We start from the raw sequence: 18,907 nt of genomic DNA, 5'->3' as shown, positions 1-18,907 counted from the left end.
ATGCACATCCGTGTGCCACAATATCACTGCCCGTATCAGGAACTCCCTCCTGGTGTGTGCAGCCTAGTGCTGTATACGGCTATTTTTTTTTTGCTTTTAACTATTGTTTCCACTAACCAGAGTGCGGCCTTTATTAGAAGCAATTTCAGGGTGATAGGCGCTCTTTAAGCCAATGGCACCCAGGTCATTATCTACAATGGCACATATGTTGAAAAAAAAAAAAAAAGGTGATATGTTGCCTTTTACACCTTGTATAGCTGGCCAATCTTTCCTTGACATACGCACCTTGAGGTGGTTGATATTTGATGGATCCGATCATTATTCCATTGGGCTGAATGATCAGATTACATTGATGGAATGCAGACCATTGTGATGAAAACTGCATAAATGTGCCGATGCACCCTGATGGGATTTTTAAACGTGTCCAATTGACATTGCCCTAATTTTCCATCCAAGGGCCTCGTACATGGGCTGATTAGTTGCTGACTCTGTCAGTTGCTGACCATCAGGGAATTTTGGCACAAAAGTGCATACTTGCTCCATACATGCAAGGTGCAGAAGTGGATTGGCAGCAGATAAAAAGATATATGTGCCATTATCCTTAAAGTTTGTGAGGAATCTTGTGCTAAACTGAAGGGGTGAAACCGCTAAACCACTCTGAGCAAATTTACATTTTTGGGGATTTTACATTCTTTTTGAGATAAATACAGTGGTGTGAAAAACCATTTGCCCCCTTCCTGATTTCTTATTCTTATGCATGTTTGTCACACAAAATGTTTCTGATCATATAACACATTTAACTATTAGTCAAAGATAACACAAGTAAACACAAAATGCAGTTTTTAAATGAGGGTTATTATTATTTAGGGAGAAAAAAAATCCAAACCTACATGGCCCTGTGTGAAAAAGTAATTGCCCCCTGAACCTAATAACTGGTTGGGCCACCCTTAGCAGCAATAACTGCAATCAAGCGTTTGCGATAACTTGCAACGAGTCTTTTACAGAATTGTTGTAATTCAGCTTTATTTGAGGGTTTTCTAGCATGAACCGCCTTTTTAAGGTCATGCCACAACATCTCAATAGGATTCAGGTCAGGACTTTGACTAGGTCACTCCAAAGTCTTCATTTTGTTTTTCTTCAGCCATTCAGAGGTGGATTTGCTGGTGTGTTTTGGGTCATTGTCCTGCTGCAGCACCCAAGATCGCTTCAGCTTGAGTTGACGAACAGATGGCCGGACATTCTCCTTCAGAATTTTTTGGTAGACAGTAGAATTCATGGTTCCATCTATCACAGCAAGCCTTCCAGGTCCTGAAGCAGCAAAACAACCCCAGACCATCACACTACCACCACCATATTTTACTGTTGGTATGATGTTCTTTTTCTGAAATGCTGTGTTACTTTTACGCCAGATGTAACGGGACACGCACCTTCCAAAAAGTTCAACTTTTGTCTCGTCGGTCCACAAGGTATTTTCCCAAAAGTCTTGGCAATCATTGAGATGTTTTTTTTTAGCAAAATTGAGACGAGCCATAATGTTCTTTTTGCTTAAAAGTGGTTTGCGCCTTGGAAATCTGCCATGCAGGCTGTTTTTGCCCAGTCTCTTTCTTATGGTGGAGTCATGAACACTGACCTTAATTGAGGCAAGTGAGGCCTGCAGTTCTTTAGATGTTGTCCTGGGGTCTTTTGTGGCCTCTCGGATGAATTGTCTCTGTGCTCTTGGGGTAATTTTGGTCGGCCGGCCACTCCTGGGAAGGTTCACCACTGTTCCATGTTTTTGCCATTTGTGGATAATGGCTCTCACTGTGGTTCGCTGGAGTCCCAAAGCTTTAGAAATGGCTTTATAACCTTTACCAGACTGATAGATCTCAATTACTTTTGTTCTCATTTGTTCCTCAATTTCTTTGGATCTTGGCATGATGTCTAGCTTTTGAGGTGCTTTTGGTCTACTTCTCTGTGTCAGGTAGCTCCTATTTAAGTGATTTCTTGATTGAAACAGGTGTGGCAGTAATCAGGCCTGGGGGTGACTACAGAAATTGAACTCAGGTGTGATAAACCACAGTTAAGTTATTTTTTAACAAGGGGGGCAATCACTTTTTTAGGCTGATGCCACACCAGGCGTAGGGCTGATTTTTTCGGCAAGCGGAAAAACGCTTGCCGAAAATTCAGCCCTACGCCTGCTACTTGTGCCTGCACCCGAATGAATGGGATACGCTCGGGTGCAGGCACATGTAGCCGATATACGCACGAAAACGCGAGACTTTGCATTCTCTCGCGTTTTCGTGCGTATATCGGCTACATGTGCCTGCACCCGAGCGTATCCCATTCATTCGGGTGCAGGCACAAGTAGCAGGCGTAGGGCTGAATTTTCGGCAAGCGTTTTTCCGCTTGCCGAAAAAATCAGCCCTACGCCTGGTGTGGCATCAGCCTTACACAGGGCCATGTAGATTTGGAGTTTTTTTTCTCCCTTAACGTAAACCTTCATTTAAAAACTGCATTTTGTGTTCAATTATGTTATCTTTGACTAATAGTTAACGGTTTTTGATGAGCAGAAACATTTAAGTGTGACAAACATGCAAAAGAATAAGAAATCAGGAAGGGGGCAAATAGTTTTTCACACCACTGTATATGTAATGTCATTGTATTTTACCATTAAAAGGCAAAAAAAAAAGAAAAAAAAAAAAGTGTTATATTATTTTGGGGGAAAGAAAAAAAAATTATAGGCTTGCCACTGATCAGGAACACCAGAGACTAGTAATGGAAATGATGGCCAAAAATGGCAGCCAGAAACACCACTGTGCACCCCTGGCTGCCATCTGACACTCTCTACCAACAGTCAGCCCATAGCTCTGCTGGAGAAAACAATTTTGGGTCAAAAGTTAGGGCCTCATTCTTAAGCAATTCAGCTGATGATTATGATCTGGGAACTGCTATTCAAAAATTTCCAATTCGAATGTGCAAAACGGCAAATAAAGATCTACTTGAATGTGCAGCACTTTTTAAAATGCAGCACAGGCATGGGATCTGTTATCTGAAAACCAGTTATCAAGAAAGTTCAGAGGAAGTAAATCTCTCCGCCTCCATTTAATCAAATTCAGATTTTCAAAAAATATTTCCTTTTTCTCTGTAACAATTAAACAGTACCTTGCACTTGATCCCAACTAAGATATTTAAAGCTGACCATACACGTGGCGATCTAACGATGTCAGATCCACCACACACAGTCAGGGCTGAAACAGCAGATAAGGAGGTAGAAACAATAGGATTTCTACCTCCTTCTGCCGAATTAGCCCTGACGGCAGATTTTGGTCAGGCGCCTTCTATGGCGCCCGATCAAAATTTTCTAGCCTGGCCGATCGGCGAGTCGTCCGATATCAGCAGCTTCCTGCGATATCGGTCGACTCGCCGACATGCCATACACGCACTGAATATCGTACAAAACGAGGTTTCGTACGATAGTATTGGTGCGTGTATAGCCAGCTTAATCCTTATTGAAAGTAAGCCAATCCTATTGGGTTTAATTGATGCTTACATGATTTTTAGTAGACTTTTGGTATGGCAATGCAAATTACAGAAAGACTTATCTGGAAAACCCCAGGCCCCCAGCATTCTGTATAATAGGTCCCATACCTGTACAAACATATATGCCATGTGTGCACAATAATATCTATCCCCTTATAATTTATAGATTATAATTTATCTATTGTATACATTTGTGTGCTTTTGCAATATATTTTAGTTGATACAAGGTTAATAAAAATCTATGCACATACATTGCAATAAAAAAATGAACGTGCATCACAATGAATTTACAAGATGCTGAATAATTTTATAATATAAAGATGGGACAGGGGGTCACACACCTACTAAGTGTTGATGTGAGGCACTATAGCAACAAGTAGAGGTTTGTTACGAAGGAATGCAGGGTATGTGCATGGGGGAGGGGATACAGCTGAGAAACACAGTTCCCTCTCCAATCCCACAGATTCCTTTGGTGGGCTTTCATCTATAAAATCATCTCTAAATTATCCTTACCGCAATAAGGAATGTGATAACAGCAAATTCCATTTCAAAGACTATCTGAAGTTATAGTGGGATAGAGGGAAAAAACAAATGTAAGGGACCTTGTTTAGGTTCTCACAGAGAAACAGAAAACTGTAAAATAATAACCACAAACGAGTTAGAGAAGGAAAAGGCAGCTGACAAAATATATCCAGAAATTTCAAGCAGTTTTAGCTGTGAGCGCTATGAGCCAACATAACTAGGAAATATTGAGCAACTCTGTTAAAACTGCGTGGGAAGTTTCCCGATGGTGCACCAACTACAAAAAAAGAAAGCAAGAGAAGGAACTTCCCCCTACACGGGATGCAGTAGCAGTTCCTCACAGGCCACTGGGAAAAGTACATTGTCATGTCCATCTGATTTAATGGCTGTCTGGGTAAGGCACTTACGGTGACGACAGTGCAAAGTTGTTTCAGCTAACGTTAAATAACACATGCTAATATATTTAAACAAAACCTAATTTTATATTCATATATAAATGTTTCAAATGTGTTTCTATTTAAATGTGCAACCTCAAATGATTCACCTTTTATAAGTTATAGAATAATCAAATCTAAGCAACTTTTCTGTTGGTCTACAATTGGTCTTCTGACTCTTTACAACTATTGCACTGTGAGGCTGCAATTTTATTGTTACTTTTGATAACTTATTTTTCTATTAAAGGCCTCCCCTATTCAAATTCCAGTCTCATTGAAACCACTCACTGGTTGCTAGGGTAATTTTGACAATAGCAACCAGATAGCTACTGAAACTGCAGAATTTCTAAACAAAAAATGAAATAATTAAAAAAACTACAAATGATTAAAAATGAAGACCAAATGCAAATTGTCTTAGAATATTACTCTCTATATTATACTAAACGTTAACTCAAAAGGTGAGGGATCTGGTTTGCTGTAAGCAGAATTAGAGGCGCAGAGCTGTACAAAGTGCACATAGGCTACTCATCAGTTCAGCAACACAGGTAGGATTAGTGCAATTATTCCACATAACAAAGAACGCAGTATGACAAGAGTTCATACGCCTTGGGGGCTACATAAAACATTTACAACAACTGACACCCTGTATTTAAATTTCCCAGAATATGTGCAGCTGATCCTTATCTTGACAGCATGGAATACCATGTGTGTCCAACACACAACCTGCACCCATTATCAAGTTTTCTCCCTAGGAGCAATGACAGTCTGAGCACTTTGTCACCCGCAGGAAATAAGTCTTGTGTGGATGTCACAATGCCCAAAAATACCCAGTGATTCAGAATAATGGAGATTGCGGCATGTAAAAACCTCACATGTAGTGATCTGGTGTAATCTGGTGTAAACATGGGAAAATGTGGAACAAGGCACTTCCTGCTATTATGCAAGATCACTGAATGTAAAGCACATTGTCGTTGCCCTTAGATGTTGGAATGTACAAAATAATTAGTACAAATTTTCCAATGACTGGTCTGTAACCGATTAGATTAGCCGAAAAAATGAGGGATACATCGATTTTTGACCAAACTTTTCTCTATGATGAAAATTTACAAAGTGCACATATTTTTCTTGTCTAGGTCAGACAATGTTTGTGTGTTTATACATCAACACAATTGTGAGTGTAAATTTTGCTGGGGCAAACACTTTGCATAATTACACCAGTGTACCTTTTCCCTTAGGGCGTGGAGATTAGTCGCCGCGTGACAAATCTTCCCTGTCGCAGGGGACTAACCTCCCAGAATGTAAATTGCCGGTAGGATGGCATAAACGGTGGTGCGATTTGCCGAAGTTTCCTCTCAAGGCAATTTCGGCAAATCGCGGCGCCGCGGATGCCATCCCACCGGCGATTTACATTCTAGCCGGTGGGATGGCATTTTGGGGAGATTAGTCGCCTGCGATAAGGAAGCAGCACGGCGACTAATCTCCCCGTGTGTCACCGCCGATTAATGATAAGTAATGATTAGTGTTAGATATGATGTCGATAATGAGATGCTAAAGTGTCTGCTGTATATTTATAATTATCATTTGTCAGCCTGGACCTAGCCAAATTACTTTTGGCTTAAAAAATAAAAAAATACTGACACCCCTGATAAATTGGCTTATTTTTGAAGTTTCACAGTACTGTAATGACATCTGGCAAAAAGACATAAAATGTTAGTACAGGTATAGGACCCATTATCCAGAATGCTCGGGACCAAGGGTATTCCAGATAAGGGGTCTTTCCATAATTTGGATCTCCATACCTTAAGTCTACTAAAAAATCAATAAAACACTAATTAAACCCAATAGGATTGTTTTGCATCCAATAAGGATTATTTATATCTTAGTTGGGATCAATTACAAGGTACTGTTTTATTTCTACATAAAAAAATGAAATCAGTTTTAAAATTCTGAATTATTTGCTTATAATGGAGTCTATGGGAGACGAGCTTTCCGTAATTCGGAGCTTTCTGGATAACGGGTTTCCGGATAAGGGGTCCGATACCTGTACAAGAAAAATCTTGTCTTATTTACATTTTAGAAAAATGGTGATGTTGTGGAGAATGTGTGTTTTTTGCCAAAGTTTGTCCCATTTGACATTACGCTTCTTATTAAATATGCCCCTATTTATCATCTGCAACATTTTTTGGTGGCTATCATGTCATCTTATCAGTACACAGCTGGTCAATATGGACTCCGGCTCATATAAAAGTGATTTAAAAGGGTGGACTGACAAACTGTAATAAACCATGCAAAATAAACACCCATGCAAATTTATGGTTCCCCCGCCAGAGAAGAAGGCTAATAGAGCCCACATTCTAGTTGGGGAAACAATAGTTTTTTTTTTTTTTTTTTAACAAAAAACCTAAGCCCCAGCAGTGCCAGGCCACCAGCAATGGGAGGGACCTCCGGTGCAGGCAGGCATGCTGTGACATATACATGTGCATAATAAGCCTGTGCCACAAATCACTAACTGCATGCGTGTGACACTGGAGGGGTCGCCTCCACCATCCCTACATCAGGCACATGCACATAATAAGCGAATGGGGGAGCCAAACAATATGGCTGCTTGTGCCAGGAGCATCCCCCCCCCCCCGCTGATGGTGGCAGTTTTATTTATTTTTTTAACAACTATTGTTACCTCTAACAATAGTGCAGGCACTATTTAGGCCGCAGCTATGGTTGGGGAAACAATGTTAAGAAACATTTTAGTTAGCTTTAATATTCATAATGTTTAAATTTCTAGCTTTTTTGAGTAAAATTAATCAAAAGTTGCCTTAATTTGCCCAATTTGTCAACTAACGGAATAAAAATTAAGTTGAATTAAGGATTTACACTTGACTAAGCCTTCGTTAAATTCTGAATTCCATTTTAGCTGTTGTTTCATGTACTATTTAATATACATATTAAAACATAAAATCAAGTTCTGAGAAAAACACATTTCCCGCAAAAGCAGCACTTAAACATAAAAGCCTTCTTATTTACCATGTCCCAGCATGAAAAGAAAGGCATTCTCGCCTTGTCTAGCCATTTCCATTACAAAGGCACCGGGTAAGTGGTTAAGTCTAAAGCACTAATCGCTTCACACCAATACATTATATTTTCAGATCATAGATAACAGTCATTAATTCCAGTAGTCAACCCCACCTTTGTAACAAGCTACTATTATTTCCTAACAAAGCAATAGAAGCTCACACCAACATAACTTAAAAGGGTATTGGCTTTGTGTTTAAACATGTGGCACATTTTAAAGCTCTTCCCTGCTCTAAGGAGATATTATTTGGAAACACAGTAGCACGGTTTTCTATGCATCTGCTGCTTGACAAGCGCTTGCAGAAGATTGTTAAAGCTGCTGAAAAACACAGCACTCAAACGCAATGTGCCCTATTACCAGAAGGGCATATTTATAAAGATGTGTAAAATAATTAACTCAAAAGAAATACATGGTAGGAAAAGTAACTATAAAGCTTTGACATTAAAACACAAAGGTGCCATTTATCAAAGTCCGAATTTCGGACTTTTAAAGTACATTAAAAAAAAAAATCGTAGCAAATCCAATCATTTCTGATGTGGTTGCACGAAAATATTGTGGTACAATCCGAAAGTTCAGAAATTTTCGTATTCGAACGATCGTAAAAGGCACGCAAAACTTTCTGACTTTGAACCTTCTTTGCATGTTTTTGGAAGCCTCCCATAGGACTCAATGGCACTCTGCAGCTCCAACCTGGTCCAACGAAAGTCACAATACTAAAGCTTGAATGAATCTGAAACTTTCGTACTCATTGCGACAAATATGATTTTGATGCACCATTGTCGCAGAGTACGAAAAAGTTGCAGAAATTAAAGAAAATTTAGTAGAAAATACACACGGTTCTAAAAGTCAGAAAATATAAAAAAATTTTACCATTCGGACTAAATCGTACTTTAATGAATAGGCCCCATAGCATCAACATTGTGGATATATCCTGTTTTAAAAAGTTAAATGCGGTACAGTATTGATATAGAAGGCATATATATTTTATTAGTCTCTTTACACAAAAATATATAGTCTGCTACATGTACACCTAAAGTAATATGCCTTAAAATTACATCTGGCTAAACATTTTTAAGCACTGTATAATGGCAATACTAAAATCACAGACGCAGACCTAAACAAGTGGTAAGAGAGCTGGCTAGGCCCTTAGGATACCAATGCTTTATTTAATTTAAAAAACAAAACTCTTGTAAAACATGAATAAACAAATAGGCATGAAAAAGGGTCTATATAGCTATCCATAAAGGGTGTCTGCCAGCAGAAATCTTGGAATTTCATGTGACCTTTAGGGTTAGAATATATGAATATAGATGATGGGAAATACCAGAATTAATGGAGTAAGTCAACTGACAACTTAACTTACAAAACTAAGCTGTGCAAATAGATGGAACCTGAAAAAATGAACTAGAAACATGCATTGCATTTATAACATTGCAGGTAAAACTTGCAGTAAGGCAGTGACTGTCTAAGAGAGCCCCCCAACACATCATTTTGACAGTGAATATCTCAGATGGCAAAGGTCAAATTCAAATTCCTTTACCAGCTGTTTGAAGGGCTCCTAAAAACAACCTACTACAAATATGATATTAATGCACACAATAATTTACCTAGTAGCAGAGTCCCAACTCACCTGTTGACACAAATGCTTCTTTGAGATACAGGAGTACGTCTGCAAACTTCCGAACATCATTCACAAGCAACATTATATATTCAGGATCCACAATTGAGTTGTCATAATCCGAATTGGTGCTGATACTGCTCAGCGAATTGCTTTTTGTACTCCGTCCCATTCCCCAGCTGGCAGAGTTTGATATGGTAAAGAAGTTTGAGGTAGAGAACCGGGAAAATCCCAAACCACGCCTGTTACCTCCTCCGTTCTGGCGCAACATCCCAGCTGCTGCAATGCTTTGGAGAGCTGCTCAGCTAGCATTCAGTGCCACTTGCTGCCCATTGGCCAAATATCCAAACCTGTAAAAATATTAATATGGAAGGATTACAAGCCTTGTACATTAATACTCCATCACTGAATGGGCTAAAAAGCATATAGATGTATGCAATTATAACTGCATCAGGATAGGCAAATTCTTATCTTCCTATGCAAGGTTAATATTTGTTTCCAGTGTTCTAGAACATGCTAATTATTGTTGCTAAGAAAGAAGCTGTGCAGTGTTTAATAGAAGAACTAATCTGAAACCAAAATGTCTTACGCTTGTCAGTGCTCACATGGGGCAGATTTAGCATATAAAATGCACTGCATTTTCCAGCCAAAATCCACCCCTTGTACGTAAAGACAAGTGACTCCCATTTAGTTTATAGACGGCAGTGTGATCTTAATTTTCTGTTACTCCTCCTAAGAAAAAAACTACAGCAAATCTGCCGCGTTTAGAAAGCATACAAAAGGCTTATCAAAACAAAAGGCTTAAATAACACAGCTGGGCATTTTATTTTCACCTATTTGGAGCAAAATAGCAATAAGACATTCATAGACAAGCCTTTTTAAAAGTCACTGAAAATTCACTGTAAAAATAAACTGCCTATTTGTCACCATATTAGTATAATTTAATAAGAACTGCCATACTACCTACTTTGACAAAATAAAACATTGATTAATTACCGAATAATACATAACATTTTTTCAATTGCATTTAAAAAAACGCATGTTTTACAAACTGAAGTTACCTAGTTTTGCTCAGAAAGAAAAGCTATTCAAAGATAAATATGGTTCTCAATTTGTCATGCAAAAATATAAACATATAAATATAAAAATGATAGGGTGCACCCCTGCCCTGTCCTTACTGGCTGTATTAGAGCCCTTATGCAACTTAATATAATTGTTATATTTTTAGGTTTATATTTTTCATAAATATAAACATATAAATATGGCCATTCCATACCTTGCACATTGTCCAAGGCAGGGTTGTTTTATGGCCTTGGCAGGCCCTGGCCAAAGATCCAATTGGTAGGCCCCCTTTTCCCCATCACACACTACATTTTTTGCCCACCAACTCTTTTTGGCCACACCCTTAAACATCACCCCCATTTTACCAAAATATAACCCAGACATGTCAATATAATTACTACAGAAAATGGATAATGATCATATTAAACCCAGACATGTCAATATAATCCCCAAGTAAAAATTACTACAGAAAATGGATAATCAGCATATTAACCTAGATGTGCCAGTATATTCACAGTAGAAATGGCCAATGGGTACTCCATTAATCCCAGAGAAGCCAGTAAAATCACTGAAAAATGGCCAAAGAACACTCCATTAATTCCACACACCAATAAAATCACTGGAATGGGCAATAAGGACTCAATTAACTTCAGGCATGCCAGTAAGATGAGCACACCATGAACTCCAGACATGCCAGTAAGATCAGTACATAGAAACACCAACAGCAAATTTTTCTTTGTGCTACCACACTGCTTAGTACTATGAATTATTTTTTTTCCAAAAAATATTTTTAGATGTTTCCTGCTCATATAATTCATCTCTAGATGTGATACACCTTGCCCTAATCATAAGTTTTTAAGGGTTTACCGAAGAGTCAAATGATTAGGGCAAGGCGTACCACATCTTGTGATGAATTATATGAGCAGGAAACATCTAAAATGATCAATAAGTTCTTGGAGAAAGGTTACAAAAAGGATGAGCTAGTTAAAGTCAGTGAGGATGTCAAATCAATGCCTAGGGAATAGGTGTTAAAAAGAACAGTGAGACCTACAAACATGGGACAGCATGTATAAATACCAACAAAAACAAAATCATCCCGGGGGGAGTGTAACCCACCCCCAAAAAGGTTCTAAATTACACATACATGGTCAGTTTAATTGTGATAGCTCTGACGTTGTGTATTGCATTTAATGCCCATGTGGGTTGGCTTATGTGGGGCAAACGGGCAGAGCTGTAAAAACCCGGTTAAATGAGCATAAGTCCACTATCCGAAATTATCAACCACCTAAGGAGGAGGATAAGAGGCAAGGAGTGATCATCCCAGAGAAAAAGAGAAAGGAAACTACGTTAGCAAAACATTTTTTCGAAAAAGGCCATAGGGTATCACAACTGCATTGGCAAATACTTGAAAAAATTGAGAGTAGACCAGGCTATGACAAGAAAAAATCTTTATTGCAACGCAAGTCATTTCGGATTTGGGCCCTTCAATCCAGGGTGCCACAGGGGTTAAATGAGGAGTTTAATTTAACATGCTTTTTGTAGCTTTTTGGCATATTTTTGCATTTTTCTGTTTTTTGTATTCTAAACCATTTTTTCTTTACTTACAGAAATGAATAACTGAATAGGAATTAACCAGGGACATGTTCTGCACTTCAGTATAGTAGGGTAATGTAGTGCTTTTTTGCATTTTAACTTGCTTTTTCAGCATATGTATAAAATAATGTTATATAGTAACTTGGACTTAACTTGGACTTTAAGCACCTATGTACTGACAAACAAACAAGATCAATTGGAAAAAGGTTATAATGGCATGGGTTGTTATTTGGACATCTGTTTAATAGTGAACATCCAGTTAAATTATTACATTTTGAATAGAAATAAAGCGGCTAGTTATTTCATATTAGTTTCTCTGATGACTGAACTAACACTACACATTTTAAATGTAATAATTCATTAATCCATATCAAACTCGGATTATATTATGTAAATGGACTCTTACCACTTGATTGTTTTGTGACTGGGAAGAAAAATGAAAAACTTGCGAAGAATATCCAGATATTTAAACTATTTGCTCTCTTAGCACATTTCCAGGAGGGTGTTAGTGCGTCTCTCCTCAATGTTTTGCCTCTTATGTAAACTGTAGGGGCTAGTGTGCAAGGGGAGATTTGTCACCCATGGTTAAATCTTCACAATCAATAGCGTCAAATCTCCGTAAAAAGCCTTGGCCTTTACTTCTCCCTATACCCATATTATAAACAAAGATGTAACACCCAACCTGACAATCCACCCCCACCCCCTGCTTAATTTTCTGCTGCTGTTATTCCAGGAATGTATAAAATGCAGTACTTTTTACCATGAAGTATCACGAGTTCGCACATCTCCCACCTGGCAGTGCTGCCCAATGGCTGGTAATACATGTACAAGCTGTGCAGCTACAATATGGCTACACAGTCAAAGTGTAAAAGTTTCATACGGACACTATTACAAAAAAAAAAAAAAAAAAAACCCAAAACACATAAGCCTATAATAAACGATTTAGCCTAAACTTCCTGAAAAAATTAAGCTTTTGTTGAAAATGAAAGAATCTTTAGATGTATTTTAATTATTACAGTTTGTTAGGTAAACTTTGATTTCTGGCAACCATACGGATAGGGCTTCTCCAAAATGCCAGATATCAGTCTGGTAGGTGGACCAATTTTACTGGTTCATGTATGGCCCTACCTTAAGTGCATGCTTGTTTTCCTTGCTGTCTACAAGGACAGCAATGTTTTTCCAAAACTCAAAGCCATCAAAACTTTTATTGTCCTGCTGCTCCAGGTTTCATATATAAAGAGTAACAAAGTACTATATCATGGACAATTCTCATCTTTGTTTTATAGGGGACAGCACTGTGGCTCAGTGAATAAAACATCCACCTTGCAGTGCTGGGGTCCTAAACTCAATTACTATCTGCAAAGAGTTTGCATGTTCTCCCTGTGTCTGCATGGGTTCTTGGATTTCTTACTATTGAGTGCTATTTTGATATCTATTGGGAGCTGCTATTTTGCTACCTTCCCATTGTTCTGCTGATCGGCTGCTGGAAGGGGGGGGGTGATATTACTCCAACTTGCAGCTCAGCAGTAAAGTGCGACTGAAGCTGAATGGATTTTAATGCAGGATTCTGCTTAACTGATGTGCTGTGTGAAAAAAAACATGATATCCCATGACAATATTCCTTTAAAGGAGAAGGAAAGATAAAAACTAAGTAAGCTTTATCAAAAAGGTCTATGTAATTATAGCCATAAGCACTTACAGAAATACTGCACTGAGTCCTCTGTCAAAAGATTTGTTGTGTCTGTTTTCCTGTGCCAGAGACACGCAGCTCTCTCCTCTCCTGCTCCCCCCTTCCTCAAGAATGCTAACAGCTCCCCCCCCCTTAGGAATGTGGATCTGAGCCAATCAGCAGGAAGATTCCTCACAGTCTTACAAACTGAGCATGTACACTGGTCTGGGTCTCGGTGCAGGAGTGAGGCATTTTGGGAACTTTCTTTACAGAGCTCAGCGGTTTTTTTTTCCTATGAGGCTTCTGATCATCATATATTGCATATTCAAGGCATATATAAACATGTCATCCCCTGAATAAAGGTAAAAGGATTTTTAAATGCCACTGTACATATTACCTCAAAGGGAGAGATCTCAAAAGGTAGTTTTATTTCATGGCCATTACAAGGTTTTAATATTTGGTGAGTTAACAAAGCAACTTTTTTGCCATTCAACAGCAGCACTTAAATCAAACCATGTGGAATATTTGGGTTATTTTGAGTTACTGCCAGTTTTTGCAGCTACTGGCCCTTTAATCATAAAATTACTTGCTGCTTGCTTGCTACTGCCTAAGTCAATTCTGATTTTACTAGATTCTATAATTTCTTAGGCTTCACAAATATCTAAAAACCCAGTTAGGTCTATGGTTATTAGTAAGAGAGTAATCAGTTGGCCCCACTATTTGGGTCACCATTCTGCAATGGATTTCTAAAGCAGTCACAGCAGAAAAAAATATTTGGAAAAGAAATACCCTATAGGCTAAATCTCACACCCTGAGTTTTAAAGTACAGCCAGGGCACTTTCTGTTCACAGCTCAAGTACAGACCAGTTGTGACCTTATTAAGGGCTAGTCAGTGTAGTGAAGGTTTTTATGATCAGTATATGTTGAGCCATGCAAAAAGCAATTTTAGTTTAGGAGAATGGCTCCTTATTTGCATGCACAGCAAAAGAAACCCAATAACACTCTAAAAACTTCCATTTTCATGGAACAACCTATAGGCTCAGTGTTCGTGCTTGGCATTTTGTCTTGGCCACCCAATTCCATTCCTGGTCCGACATCACACAACAGGAAAAATCTTTACAGAAGCGCTGTATTTGCAGAATGGCAGTGTCCTATTGGCTCCTGTAGAAACTGTTCAATTTGGGCCAGTGTGGAGGGAAGGGGGGGGGGGGGGGGGAAGAGGTGAGTTACTTATTTAATTCCTTGACCACTCCTGTTTTTCTCCCCTCCCAGTTATTTTTTTTTCTGGGGAGGACACTGATGTTACAACTCTCTCTAGGTTTTAAGCATAGTCAGGCCAGACCTTAACTAGAAACCAGTTTCACCTTTTTTGGGGATTCAACAGGGCAGGGTTTTCAGATTACCATAAGTTGAGCTACAGAAGTGGAACCACAAAAAAAGCATTTTGGATAAGGAGGCCCATATCAGTCATATCAACCTAAGCATATCAAACTGGGAATGTCAGTTGCAGGATATTGTACCTTCAGTTCAATTCTACTGGTAAGATGATAAAACTGAGAAATCGCACTGTTGATTATCTTACCAGTCTGATCTAAATTTTTGTATTGAACAAAAATCATACAAACCCTGAGATCCTTTGATATGAGCTATTCATATACACACTCATTTCATTAACAGCAGATATCCTTTGGTGTATACAAACCAGTCTCTCTGCAAGCTGTGGCTTTTACACAGAACAGCTCAAATTCCTAAACCTTTAAAAGCAGTGGGCCCCAGTGAAAAGTCTGAATGTGATAATCTGCCAAACTGCACGCTCTCTGGAGTGCATAAATACAATCGACAGCACTCGCTAACAGCAAAACACAAATACGGACAGGCGAGAGTTCAGCTGATAACTGTCCTGCATTAATTACAAAGCACGCAGACAAAGCCAGGAAGAAGTTTTTTTTTTTTTGTTTTTTTTTTAAATTATAAAATAGGATACAGAGACTTAAATAAGGTCATTGAGAGACTCAAAAAATTCAGTTTTCATCAGCCAATGTTTGAGTTTTACATACTCACATACACTAAAACCACTGGAAACCTGTAGTTATTTGTAAACATAATTGCTAATAAAGTCAGTGTCTCTACACTGCTGGGTCTGACTCCTGAAACAATATTGCAAGCAAGCGGATAAAAACGGTTACATGGTTTTAAGAGTCAGAAAAAAAAAAAAACAGGAATTTCTTCTCTATCATGTGATGACAGTGCAATACCTTCTGTGATTCTTAGCGCCCAAAATGGCAAGGGTTTTCTAGCATTTCACGCCAAATGCCATGTGTGTTATTGCACTTAGAATACTAGCCAGGTAAAGGCAATTGTCTGCCATCCAGCTGGTGAAGAACTGCAACAGCTGTAGTGCCAAATGTGCCTACCTGTGTGCTAACAAATTGAAAATACATCTATGCCCCAAAAAATGCTGGAACAAGAACTGTAATAACACAAAAAATAACTTCCTTATCTTGCAGTATCATCAGTATTTGGTCATTTTTACCAAAGAGGAAAACAAAGCTGTAATAGAATCACAAAAAATATTGTCCTGTATGATCTTTTCCCCTCTTTGTAAATAAAAAGAAAATGCAAGATAACTAAGATTTCATATACTCTTAGCTAAATATAATAGGTGCTATTAATTAGGAGGTGCACTGATGATATGAATGGCTGATGTGTTGTGAAAACATACACAAATAATTCAATCTGTACAATATAGGCTGAGTATATATGAGTATATACTTAAAATACTGCCGTCTCAAAAGACTGCTATATGTACATCATAAATATTAATGTCAATGAGCATTTAGATGAGAGGAAAGTGAAATGTTTTTAATGGCCTCGCCAGCACTGCAAAAAACAAACAAAAAAAACCACGTAAAGACGATGCTTAACATGGCACCTTTCCATACTTTAATAAGCTGCACTTGTATCTGCTTCAAACATCCTGTACCATGTGATCCTAAAACGGCACGAAACAAATACCTTGTTGTATTTTTAAACTCCTGTCATATAACTTGCGAAATGCTTCTGATTTTTGAATGTACTGAAACATGGGCCAACTAAAGTTCCAAAAAATTACCAAAGACTGACAACTAATACAAAGACTAACAGAAACAGTTAACGGTTGAAAAATACCACAGGACAACTACTGTTACAAAATACCACAACTACAGAAACTGACTAGATTTGGCAGTAAAATGTATTTCCATATATAATTTGAAGAGTACCCAAATTTCAATCAAATGTATACCCTCGATATAAAATTGTAGACCTATTCCCACTAGCTATAGCAGATTTCAGCATTTAACCCTTAGTTCTACTCCTAGAGTAGTGAAATGTGGGTCAGGAAAAACTCAACCCACAGTTGCAAAACCTTTACCCATATCTGTCCTCAACCCACAAAATGTTGCCATAGTAGGACCAGCAACTAACCCAGTCCCAATGTCTTCCTGCACCGTACGCAACATGTGTGTGCACCACTTTTGTTCCATGACAGGGAATCTTAATGTTTCTAAATCACACCCATCCCAAAATGGTCACCTAAAGTTCAAATTAAACCTGCTCAACCCGCAGGTCCTGGGTCAACCTGCACATCAACATTTAATCATGCTATCATTTAATTATACTGCACAGTGCTGCATACACAAATAGCAAATATTCCCATCTGCTATAAATTGTGTCTGCCCAAGTCTCATATTGCCTATACAGCAGCCCCATACTGCCTATACAGCAGCCCCATACTGCCTATACAGCAGCCCCATACTGCCTATACAGCAGCCCCATACTGCCTATACAGCAGCCCCATACTGCCTACAGCAGCCCCATACTGCCTATACAGCAGCCCCATACTGCCTATACAGCAGCCCCATACTGCCTATACAGCAGCCCCATACTGCCTATACAGCAGCCCCATACTGCCTATACAGCAGCCCCATACTGCCTATACAGCAGCCCCATACTGCCTATACAGCAGCCCCATACTGCCTATACAGCAGCCCCATACTGCCTATACAGCAGCCCCATACTGCCTATACAGCAGCCCCATACTGCCTATACAGCAGCCCCATACTGCCTATACAGCAGCCCCATACTGCCTATACAGCAGCCCCATACTGCCTATACAGCAGCCCCATACTGCCTATACAGCAGCCCCATACTGCCTATACAGCAGCCCCATACTGCCTATACAGCAGCCTCATACTGCCTATACAGCAGCCCCATACTGCCTATACAGCAGCCCCATACTGCCTATACAGCAGCCCCATACTGCCTATACAGCAGCCCCAAAGCCTCCAGAATCCCAATTTGACACAATCAAATAACTTTCAGAGAAAGATGTTCAGCTGAAGTAGCTCAAACTGTAAAGACTTCAGAAACCATTTATCTGTATTTATTGTTATACTTTGTATGTATCTATTATCTTAATAACCCCCTGTTTGTATTAATGTATTCTACTGTACAGCGCTGCATACATAAGTAGCGCTTTATAAATAAAGATATACATACATACATACATACATTTCATGCCCCATAGCGAAATATTTGCACACACCTGACTTTCCCAATCGGTGCCCCTCTCCCCCGTACTATTAACCTCAAACAGCTACTGCATATTATAACATTCCCTTTGAAACAGTATCTACCTTTTCCCCTTAAGGAGTCCTTGCGATGCAGAGGTCAGCGTCCATGCAATGTAGCCCAGGGCTGCCATCAGGGGTGGACAGAGGCGTCCGCCCAGCGGGTTTGGGGTCTCAAGGTGGCCCCCGTTATGGTGCACTCACTCCGATTACCGGCACCTCTGCTGTCTGTGAGCTTCACACTTCGGGAGTGATTCGGGCTGCTAGGGTGCCTGCATGTTCTTACCCCCACACAGCTTTCATACTGCCGAACAGTCCCGCTTTTCCTAACACAGCCCAACAGTGACGATTTGGCAAACACAGCCCACAGTCCCACTTCGCTACTTACACCTCCTGCAAAACTGTTAAGTGCAGGCTCCTAGCGCCTCCAGTCCCACAGAAAGTCTCACAGAAAGTCCCACACCAAACAAGCTCATCTCGCGAGTTTACACTTAAGTTCTTAACCCGCCGCCTAGTGGGAGTGACGAGTAAGTGCCAGTAACTCACTGCAGCTCCCCCAAAATCTGCTTTTCCTCTGCTCACACCTTCAAAAAAAATGAAGACTTTGCCAGAACTTTATAAATGTGGTAAAAATATTAATACTGAAATGATTCTGACCCATAATTAGCATTTTCATTTTATATTTGACAAAAAATATTGCTTCTTCTCTGAACAAAATTTTTGTATACACCATTTCACAGCACTTCAATATTACATGGCCTCAAGCATTCATCCAAAACAAATTTGAATCCTACAGATGAGGGCGCACTG

At 39.2% G+C, this 18,907-nt stretch overlaps 1 protein-coding gene across 1 annotated transcript in view; it reads right to left on the bottom strand.

Moving 5' to 3' along the window:
* arhgap29 (Rho GTPase activating protein 29) overlaps positions 1–18,433 on the bottom strand; it is a 67,606-nt gene extending 49,173 nt beyond the window's left edge. The window contains 2 exon segments of the mRNA NM_001130291.1: positions 9,176–9,513; positions 18,164–18,433. Coding sequence (NP_001123763.2) covers positions 9,176–9,434 — 259 coding nt within the window. The 5' untranslated portion in view covers positions 9,435–9,513; positions 18,164–18,433.
* Positions 18,434–18,907: the final 474 nt, after the last annotated feature.

The sequence above is a fragment of the Xenopus tropicalis genome, chromosome 4 (assembly GCF_000004195.4).
Source record: "Xenopus tropicalis strain Nigerian chromosome 4, UCB_Xtro_10.0, whole genome shotgun sequence".
NCBI lineage: Eukaryota > Metazoa > Chordata > Amphibia > Anura > Pipidae > Xenopus > Xenopus tropicalis.
This window is presented reverse-complemented; position numbering and strand designations above follow the sequence as displayed.